General features: G+C 48.2%; 1 protein-coding gene across 1 annotated transcript in view; it reads right to left on the bottom strand.

Annotated features, from left to right (window-relative positions):
* The window catches only part of LOC104280827 (inositol 1,4,5-trisphosphate receptor type 1-like), a gene marked incomplete at its 5' end in the record, with an annotated part of 44438 nt that extends 37126 nt beyond the window's left edge, over positions 1 to 7312 (bottom strand). The window contains 3 exons of the mRNA XM_009878604.1: positions 679 to 879; positions 6243 to 6496; positions 7132 to 7312. Coding sequence (XP_009876906.1) covers positions 679 to 879; positions 6243 to 6496; positions 7132 to 7312 — 636 coding nt within the window. The remainder of the gene's footprint in view (positions 1 to 678; positions 880 to 6242; positions 6497 to 7131) is intronic.
* Positions 7313 to 10981: the final 3669 nt, after the last annotated feature.

Raw genomic sequence — 10981 nt, 5'->3', positions numbered from 1 at the left:
AAGCTCACCGGGAAGACCGTTCTCTACCACACGCTGAGCAGATGTTATTTGTGGAGTCGATGCCACAGAGCAGCCAATTTGGGAAACCATTTTTGGGTAACTACCTCTCTAGGATGGTTTACTCTTGAATTTCAGCCTTCATGTGACTCATTAAGACAGTTACAGCAAGAGTCACGCTCGGCAGGCACTTGGTGGTCCTCACCAACACCCACCCGCGCTCACAGCAACCTCTGTCGCGTCCCCGTGCAAGCACAGGGAGAGCTGGCAGCGACTACGCACAAACCTGCATCTGCAAACAACCTCCACATGGCCACTGACTTCAGGAACAAAGCTACAGAGCTCAACCTCCTCTTCATCAAGCTCGGGGGGACACACTTCTGGCCTCACAACAGGCAACGAGCTTGGATTCAGCAGTAATTTTACTATAGAGAATTTCAAGTCCAAAAATTCCCCACTCTTCCCTGTTCAGTCTAATAAAACAGCTTTTAAAAAATTGAGTATTAAGAGGCTCTAAAGGGAAAAATAAACCCCACATAAAATCCCTTTGTAGGGCAAGTCAAGTGAGGAGTGTTACAGGTCAAGATGAGTCCGGCGAGACAGAGCCAAGCCCACGCTGTGGGTGGAGGGAGGAAGGCTGATGAGGAAGGCTGAAGAATTTTACAGCTGTGGATGTAATACCTGGTTCTCGTGGCAGGGCCCCTGGCAGTATTCGGTCAAGCTTTCCAGCGTCTGGTTGATCAGTGCTACGTTTTTCTCATTTATATACAGACCGAGAAGCCCGAGTCCACCAGTGGTGCTTCCACAGATACAGTCCAGGAACTGCAGCGTCTCGCACACCAAGTTGTAGTTCGTCTTGTTGTTCTGGCAGCGAAGGAAATTCTGCGGGGAGAGGGGGAGGGAACGAAAGAAACCATACAAACGGATGTTTGGATCGTCATATTTTTATGAAGTTCCCAACTGCACTGCCTGGGTATCTTGCTCTAATTTCACTGGAACCCAGACAAGTCATTTAAGCCCCTCGCAGGGCTCGCTTGCAACGCGCCGCTCTCCAGCAGCTTGTTGGCTTCAAATCTTAGAGAAGACAGGCAGCACTAAGCAGAGTGCATCCATTAGAGCCCCGAAACCCAACGCAGAACAGAAAGCTCTCCTGAGCCTGGAAGCCTTCCTCCTAGCCTACCTGCTAACACTTCCCTGCCCACCATCCCCTCCAGGCTCTCTCTCCTCCCGAGACCTTTCTCCAAAGACAGCAGGAGCAGCGCCCTGGCTCCACGGCAGCGTCACCTGCCCAAGGAGCACGGAGGCAGCCGCCCGCGTGCCTCCAAGGGAGGCGTCTTGAAATGCAATTCTCTGAGTTGCATTTCTTCCCACATTAATTATTGTAACCCCTGCTCGAAGCCCCTGATTGGGAGCGGCTCCTCTAGCGAAACGCCAGATTTATCAGCGCGCACTAAACATTGCTTCCTCTCTCCTGTATTCCAAATGAAAAAAAACCACAAGAAAACACCAAAACCCAACAGAACAAACCAACCCAACCAAAACAAAAAAGGACAATTAATGAGATTTCCCAGTGACTCAGCTGCTGCTTGTCAGTGTGTTCCCACAGGGTAAAAACCGATAGCCGCTATCAATTTCTTTTCCTTGAAGTTTCAGCTGAGCTCTCATCTCCCTTAATTCCAGCAGGTTACAAAACACTTCAAAGGTGGAAAAAAACCCCCACCCTTGGATGCACAACATGCACGGGACTACGGAGGCAGCAAGGTCTTTCCTGCCAGGCTGCAGAGCAACGCTGTTAACTGATTGCCTCTAGTGCCTGCGTCAGGCTAATAAGTCTTTTAAGGCAAACAGACTGAGAAATTGCCAGATTCAATTGAAGGCTAAGCTAAAAAAGGAAAAGGCTGTCTACGAATGCAGACTAAAGGTGACAGTGATTCAGCACTTTTCAGCTGATTGCTCATTTAGTATCCTGACTTTTGATTAACTTGTCAGAATGTAAAAGAGGTTGATGCTACAGAAATCGGAGCTCGTGCCTTCCCTCCGGGAAAAAAAGAATATTAAAAAAGAAGAAAAAATAATGGATAATACTGCAAGTGATGAAACAAAATGCTCCCCGGCTGCAGTATGGCATTTATTCTGATTATGGCTAGGTTTATACCAGCCTTAGCTTCTTGATCCAAAGTCAATAAACACAAAGAAAAGAGGAGGAAGGAGGCACAGGAGGCAGAAAACAATATTAAACGGCTAAACCAGGGGAAGGAAAAAATTGTAGAAAACAAGACGTGGCTGCACTGTGAGAAACTGCCCCGGGGAATGTCTCTTGCCACTGGAGCCATCCCATTCAGTGGGAGCGAACCCACCCACGAGACGCTGCATTCAGATAAGGAATGACAGAGTTGCAGATTCAGCTGGAAAATACGAAAAATGTGCAGCTTTTGGGATCTCGATGGGAAAAGAGCATTCATAGTGCCTAACTTTAAGGATCCTATACACTCAGTTGAGAGGGAGAGAGTTTCCGACGGGACGAAACGCGCTCAGAAGGCACCATTTTGTGAATAACCTTCTCAAGAGCTGACTTCATGCTACCAGGGTGTGAGAGACTTTGCTTCCCAGCACACAGCCTAAAGCTCCGTACCCTTCAGAGAAAATCACAATGACTACAAACAATATTGACCACTTTGAGAACAGTAGCTTGGTTGGTTCAAGCAGGGATGAACACAGAATCCCTGGAAGGACAGTTCTACCCTTTAAGCAGGTAATTCCCCCCAAAGTCTAAACGTTTTCTCTGGGCAGTCTCCGTTTCAGCAGAAATCTGATCCTCTAATTGGAAAAACTTTGCAATAAAGGCAAAACATTTTTTTTCACTGAATGCAGGCTGGCTCTTTGGTCCTACAAAGTTAATTCTCACGAGCGTTTCTCGCCTAAAACACGGCGAGATAAACGAGCTCATCCTCCGCACGCAGCAGTACTGTTCCCCCAGCCGAATTATCGAATCGCCCTCCTGCAGCATGCAGAGCTTTACTGTTCTTTATTACCTAGACTTTGTCTCCAGGGATTACATGTAAAAGAAACGGTCAAACCCAACGTTAAAAGCTGTACCAGTTCCTACATTTCTTGCACAAAAGCGGTGTTTAACCTCCTGGCCTAGACCTTTAATCTGAGAGTGACCGGCTAGTGTACTACCACTGAATTTTTATTTCACAGTAATAAGGTAGTTGATAAGAAAAGGAATTGGAGTACTACCCTTCCCATGAAGAAGGAGTTTTGCAGGAACGCTGAAGCTGTGGCGGCGTGGAAGGCTCTGGAGGGAGGGTGCAGCTCCCTGCCCCACTGGGAATCCCCAATCTCCTCCTCCTCTTCTTCCTCCTCCCCTCCAGCCAGCGCAGCTCCTGCTTCCAGCAAAGCTTCAAGGCAGCTCGTCACGAGCTTCACTTCTCGTGACCGATTCTGCACTGCAACGGGGACATCTTCATTCAGAAAAGGGAGGGTACAGAAAAGACTACCTCAGGGAACAGGTGGGGCTGGAGCCCGGCCGAAGCACAGCAGAGGACAGGCTGGCTACAGTGAGCCAGAGCCGTGACAGCTTCGCTTCCCAGGCTGAGCTCTTGCACAGAAACGAGGGTCAGACCTAAGGCGAGTGCAGTGAGAGCACCCGAGTATCTCTGTTAAGAAATAGAGGTATCGAGAGCAGTCCTCAGCAAAATCTCAGGCATTCAGCCTGAAGTGGGTAACAAAACATACTTAGGGGTCCACCTGTCTATCCTAGTCCTTGCAATAATTTAAGAAGATATTGCAACGCCTCCTCCAGACCCACGGAGTAAGTTGGCGGGGGGAGCACTCTGACTGTGCGTGACACGCAACAAACCGCGGGTCTATCTGTGCAGGGAACAGCCGAGCGATGCAGAAGGCACAAGATTGCAGCTCCCCGAGCCATTTCGCAAACGCTTCCTCCTCATCTAGAATACGTATCGACTCCGACAGCCGTGACTTGCATTTTCCTGTTTTTGCACAACACGGGGCTACTCACAATTGCTAACGGCTTCTGAAACGCTCGGTTTGACAAACCTACAACTGCCCTGGGCAGGTGATCCCGGCTCGCTTCTAGCTCAAACCTAACACGCAATTTTGAGAAGCACACATCTTCCTGAATAGGTCTGGCTTACTCCTTTAAGCAGTGATTTCCCTGGCAATAAGTTCAGTTACAAGGTACTCACTGAAAAACAAAAAAGGTTTTGAAGCTTCAGCCACTCCTGCCTCCCCTTCAGGGCTGAAGGGGAAAGGCAAGCATCAAGGCAGGCAAGCAGCAAGAGGATTATGTTTGAAAAATTGTTCCTCCCACCTTATTTCTGTAATTTTTTTTTTTTTTAAACCTTTTCCAGAGCTGAATGTAACTACCTGCTGTTTGGGAAATCTAATTGTTGAGGATGACGAACAGCTCAGGCCAAGCTTCTGCGTTGGCTCGAGTTCAATTTTGCTCCTATAGCTTTCAGAGTCGTGCCAAAGACGGCAGCAGCGAGGGATCATGTGCGTGCGGTTTGGACCACCGCCACGTCAAACTGCCGTCCTACTTGTCTCCGACATCGCTAACGGCATGAAAATTGTTTGACGAAACAAAGATCAAATACCTTCTTTGGGGGAAAAAAAAAAAGATATAAAAAAAATAAGAGAAACCCTGATGTATGTAACCTCAGCACCTACAAAACGCTAAAAAAGAATGACAGGTTGGCAGCCCAGGAACATTTCCATACAGATCTGATTTCACGTGTTGCCAGCCGCGGGGCATGCGAGTTCAGCGGAAGTGATTTGGCAGGTCTGAAAAGCACTCACGCAGGGTCCTACACTTCTGGCGTGCCGTGCAACAATATGCAATCACGGCAATTATTCCTCCTTTATGAGGGCATTTAGTACATTGTGCCGCATCTCCCCAGCTCCTCGCCTGCACTCAATTCTAATCCGGCAGCGGTTACGCCGAACAAAAAAATCACGTTAATTGCGGGCCATTTGTAAGCAAAAAAATCTTATCTCCTGCGGAGGCACGCGCTAGATAAGATTACTAGTGTATAAGTTCTGGGCTCGCTATTTAAAATTATACAAAGGTGTCCCAGAGCACCCCAGGACAGCTGAGGTCAGCAGGGACCTTTGGAGACCATCCAGTCCAGCCTCTGTCCTCTTCACGTCCCACCATCAGGTGTCAATGTGCACAGCAAGATCCCTCGAGTCTTCTCCTCCTCTCCCAGGTCTCTCTGCCACTCCTTGCCCGTCAGACGCTCCTGTCCCTTCAGTCAGCTTTGAGACTCGCTGCTGGACTCAGGAGCTCAGGACTGGACCCAGCACTCCTCAGGGGCCTGGGGCATCCCACCAGGCACCACGGACTTGTCCATGTCACCGAATCATTAAGGTCGGAGAAGACCTCTAAGATCATCAAGTCCAACTGTCAATCCAACACCACCATGACCACCAAACCACATCCTGAAGTGCCATGCCTACTCTTTTTTTTGAACACCTCCAGGCATAGCGACTCCAGCATTTCCCTGTTGAAATGCCTCCTAAACCAACTCTCCTCCACCAAGGGTTCCTTGCTCCAGATGTCCCCTCTGGTCTCAGGGACCTAAGGGTTTATGCACGTCAATCTTAATTGCAAAGAGCAAGGCGAAGGTGGCATTGAGCACTTGGGCCTTCTCCACGTCCTTGCCCATCACCAGGGCCTCTGCCCTGCTCAGCAGCAGACCCAGGCCCTCCCTCGTGTCCCTCTGCTGTGAACACAACCCTTCTTGCTCCCCTTCACGTCCCTCACCAGCTTCAACTCCAGCTGAGGCTTTCCTGATACCATCCCCGTGTGTTCAACTCTATGTGCATGAACAGATCCGCAAAACACATGAGAAACTGCTCGCTGGGAAGTTAGGGCTGCTGGAACCAAAGTGCCAATGCGTGCTCTATTTTCCTATGTGAATTTTTTTTTCTTTTCCCTCCTCTCAAAAGCAGATTGGTAACTTCACAGCAGAACGTTTGCTTGAAGTGGACTGTTTTTAAAAAGCCACATCAAGTGTTGATCCCATCACCTTTCATGTACATTGAAAAGACGCTGGATAATTGGACCTCCCTATATTTGCCCAACAAGGTATAAATACTTTTTTGGGGGGATTACCTTGGAGGCCAAAGAAAACAGTGAGTTACACACTCATTTAAAAAGGCACGTGAAACCGGTGTGACGGCCGCAACCCTGCGAGGTGACGTGAGCTCCCCCGTACCTGCAAATCCCGGTTGTGGTTTTCACAGAGCAGCTGCAAGAACCGGAGGATGGGCTGCATTATCGAGATGACAGCGCTCATCTCCAGCTCATCTTTGCTCTTGTCCGCCGCAGCCTGTGCCCCTTCTCCCGGCGAATAATGGTCATCGGGATCAGCCTCCCGCCGGTACGTGTTGTAAGCTTTTCTTGTGGCTGCAGAAGCCTCCAGTAACTGATCCCGGACCTCTTCGGTAATTTGAGTCATTGGCTCTCTCACTGAAAACACAAGAAAAGATTTTTCCTTAGGCAAACTGAATAAAGAGGATCAGGAAAAAAAGAAAAAAATCTATTCACGCGTTTCCCATCACAGTTTCACACGCAGGCCAGCTACCCATCGCCCGTTCTTTGGGTAAGTATGTTTAGTGTGAAGTGAGGTCTCGAGTTTAGAAGGGCAGCATGTCACTCTCTTTGCACCTTTTCTGCGAACTGCATCGGAGTTATAAATTCTGGTATTAATTGGTTAGGGCACACGCATCTAGCACTATCAGGAGTTATGATAAAAGGACCTGCTAACAGAAGAAAATTAGGATTTCTCTACTTTTTGTTGAAGAAGGCACTGACCACAACCCACAGTCCAGGGTCATTACTACAGATCAGTTTGGGCAGCTTGTCACGAGAGACAAGGCGGCAGAGTCTCATCTCAGAAACACTTTTCATCATTTCAATAGCACAATCTCACAAATGGATGAAGAGGGGATGAAGCTCTTGAAATCCCGAGCCAGGGCACCACTGACCTCTGAACTTTGCTCTGTGGGATCAGAGATCAGAGCATTATTGCATCAATCGAAACGAGTTCAAAACACAGCATTTTGCTCCCTTGTCACTTCAGAAAGGGAGCGGCTGGGGATTACCTCTTTTCCTGCTCGGTGCATCTCTGTCTGAGTCTTCATCTTTCTTTTTGTTTCCTAAGTCACTAGTATTGACTGTGACAGTAGCCTTGATTTCTTGCTGCGCCACTTTCATGCGATCATAAAAAACCTTAAAGAACTTTTCAGACTTCTTATCTTCCGTCAGGCGGCAGAAGAACGAATGCTACAAGAGACAACAGATCGGGATCTGTACCTTCATCCACAGGTGCAAATACAGATTATTTCCCCTTTCTGCGCTGCGCGATATCCTGAAGGACTGGGAGGTTAATTAGTTTTCAGTAAACCCAAACCTAGAGCAATGGAAACTCGTGCTTTATTGTTAAGGAAGCCCAAATGCCTCGGCTGCATTGACTCCCTTGTTAACAACTTCCAAATATCTTTTTAAAGCAAAGCGAGTGCCGTAAATCTTGCAAGCCCTAATCCATTTAGGCAGCACAATTCTCTCTTGACAAAGGAATTAAAGCGAGTACAACGAATTAAGGTAAGGACAGGACAATGGAATTATCTCTAATTTGATTCTCATTTCAGAAAAAGGGAGGGTACGAGCAAAATACGGAGGAAAAAGGACTGTCCTGCCTTCTCGCCCTCAAATCCAAGGGCCTGTGACTCATACCACGCAACAGCCAATGTTAATCACAGCCCAAAATCGTACAAGCAGGGCACCGTAATGAGGGACATTTCGTGCTAAGTTCCCATTGCCCTGTCTGCAGCAGACTTCTGGAAACTCCTTTTAATTCCTACTCCAATATATCTTTAAGTGACAGAAGAACTCAAAGCACCGGCTACTTTTTTTATTAACGTTCTTCTGCCCATATGTGCAGCGCAGAGACAGAAAGTCCTTCCTAAAATCGAGGCGAATACAAATCACGTACAGGTCAAAAAGGAGCCACCACAGACAATTCTTGATGAAACCAATATGCTGTTACATAAATCAGGACCAGAGCTTAAACACGACTGAAGGATGAACTTGTAAGTGGGTCACCTTATGCAGAGTATTATGAAATTAGTTAGCATTCTGCAGCGGCTCATGATCCAACAAGCTTTACATGATGAATAGGAATGAAGCCTGATTTATTGAAAAAAAACAAATTAAAAGGGGAATAGCAACACATCCTGCGAAGGGGAGCACACGAGGCCGTCTCTGGGACGCCCGCCTTTGATCACTTTGCAGTCAGAGCCGCGCGAGTGACTTTGAAACACGGATAAAGTTGTGTCTTCGCTTATAGACAGAGGAGGAGCGCTGCTATTTCAGCCAGCTGGTCAAGACTCCCTCCCCGCCGCTGCCCTTCTACCTGCCCAGGTAAGCTCCAAAGAGTTCACTCTTACTTCTAGGGATTAACAGAGAGGAGGGCAAGGAGAAAAGCCCAGAGCAGGCATCACATGTCCGCAGAGCAATCCTCCTCCCGAGAGCAGCGTGGTAACCCCGAGGGGGCAGAGCCCTGCAAGAGATGCCTGCGACCCAAAACCGCCCCAAGAGAAACCGTGCCAGCCCCCGGGACACGACACAAAGCGATCTCGGCGCCCAACCTGTTGGAAGAGCATTTGCAGAATTGTTCTCTAAGTCCGATAACTTACATCAAGGGTTTTTTTTTCTCACCAAGTCTACCCAAATAAAACCATCCTTCATCTGAGCGGCAGTTTACTTCTCCCAGATCTTTTTTTACTCCCTGAGCTGCTGACCAGTTGGGTTGGGTTCTTATTTTTCTCAGCCAACCCTTTAAAGGAGGGTCTGTTACCGGGAGGCTACAAGTACAGACCGATGAAGAGTTTGGCATCCAAGCTGCATCCTGAAAATTTTTACGCTGCCAGTACTATGCCATAAGTGCACCAATAATAATATTTTACAGCTAGACCAACATAAACCATCATCTACCCCAGGAAGGGTAACCACTTTCTGAAAAACAACCTATTTGGTCTGCAGGGATGGTTGTCACCTGGCTGCACATCTCGAGAGCCTGCAGAGGAACCTCCCCAGGACGAAGGAAAAGCTTTTTTTAAATGAACCACACCGAAGAAATACCTTGCATGCAAGGAACCGTTACTTGCTGCCAGGCTTGATTTTTGTTGTCTTTTCAAACCTCTTCACTGACTTTCCACTGCACTTCAGAGCAAAAAAAAAAACCCACAACCAACAAACGAAACATTTCCAGTAAAGCTTTCTCGTGCGTGCTGTGCATACATTCGATGGCTGTCACAAAATGATTGTTTCAGCTGAGGTCAGGATGCCTAACACCTTCACACATATGAATCAACCACATGCCAGCCATCAAAGCTACTGTATTTTAAGAGGTGTGATCTTGCAAGTTGCACTTCAGCAGGTAATCGGTGGCGATAATTCTGACAGAAATCCTAAAATTTATTTACGGATATAGCCTCGAAGGAAAAACCCAGAAAAAAAGATCTCCCTTCTTAAAATGGGAATCGAGTGGCCGTTTTAGACTACCATATGCCAGGGTCCCGGCTTGCACACAGACATCGTGCAACCACAAGCAAAGACTGCCGAAAGAGCAAGCGTGCTTGGAGAGCAGCTTGGAACGAAGAGAACAGCCAACCTCTCCGCCCGTATGTGGTTTTGAAGAACAGCGCTGTTAACGTAGCACTGATACGGGAGCATCTGGCATCAGCCCTTCCTTTGAGGGGTCTCCCAAAAAAACCCCAAACCGACACAAACTCAAAAGCCAAGTGTCTCGTCAGCAAGAGGGAGCCCTGCCCGCAGCAGGCACAGAAGCCCACGTTGGCTTCTTACCTCCCAGACAGACCCTCCCACTCAGCCTCCTAGAGATCTCCTAGAATCATAGAATCGTTAAGGTTGGAAAAGGCCTCTAACATCATGTAGTCCAACCATCTACCCAACACCACCATAACCGCTAAACCATGTCGCCAAGTGCCACGTCTACACGTTTTTTGAACACCTCCAGGGATGGGTTCTCCACCCCTGCCCTGGGCAGCCTGTGCCAGCGCCTCATCACTCCATCAGTGAAGAAGTTTTTCCTAATATCTAATCTAAACCTCCCTGGTGCAGCTTGAGGCCATTTCTTCTTGTCCTATCATGAGTAGCTTGGGAGAAGAGACCAACACCCACCTTACTACAACCTCCTTCCAGGTAGCTGTAGAGAGCAACGAGGTCTCCTCCAGACTGAACAATCTCAGCTCCCTCAGCCCCTCCTACAAAACATGTTCTCCAGACCCCTCACCAGCTGGAGACCTCCTGTAGGACAAGGAACCTTGACCCATCACAAACCAGTAGGTGGACTGTACCCAGCAGGAGGTACCGGATGAAAAGCTACCTGAAAGGCAAGCGAAGACACGAGTTTCACCTCGCCCTCAAGATGCAGCGGTTGCCTGCTGTTACAGAGTGCTAAAATCACGCAGGTTTTTTAGTTCAACAGGGTTTTGTTGACGACTCTGAGGAGTCATTAGGAAGAGACATCACATGACACGCAGGAGGTCATGAGGTTTGCTTTACGAGTGCCAGGGTCAAACAGCTTCACAAGTACTGAAACACAGTACATCTCGAGAGCACAGCGACCGGCTGATTCGACGAACCAAGCCTCCACTCATGCGAGAATATCGGAGATAATGCGATGGCAATTAATTACACGGCCACAGAATGAGAGAGCCTCAAAAACATCCGCACATGACACGCACGAGCCTCTAACACGACAGCTGCCCTCACCACGCGCAAGGACATCGCACAAAGAGCTCTCAATCATTTCTAAAGACGGAGCAATCACCACCTACACGAACCTGGGGCAATGGGAAGAGCTTTTGTTAAGAAACACGAGGGGAAAATCTCTTTGCGTAAAGGTTTGCCAGTTCTGAGTCCTGCAGG

This window comes from Apaloderma vittatum, unplaced genomic scaffold (genome assembly GCF_000703405.1).
Source record: "Apaloderma vittatum isolate BGI_N311 unplaced genomic scaffold, ASM70340v1 scaffold20801, whole genome shotgun sequence".
In the NCBI taxonomy this organism is placed as follows: domain Eukaryota; kingdom Metazoa; phylum Chordata; class Aves; order Trogoniformes; family Trogonidae; genus Apaloderma; species Apaloderma vittatum.
This window is presented reverse-complemented; position numbering and strand designations above follow the sequence as displayed.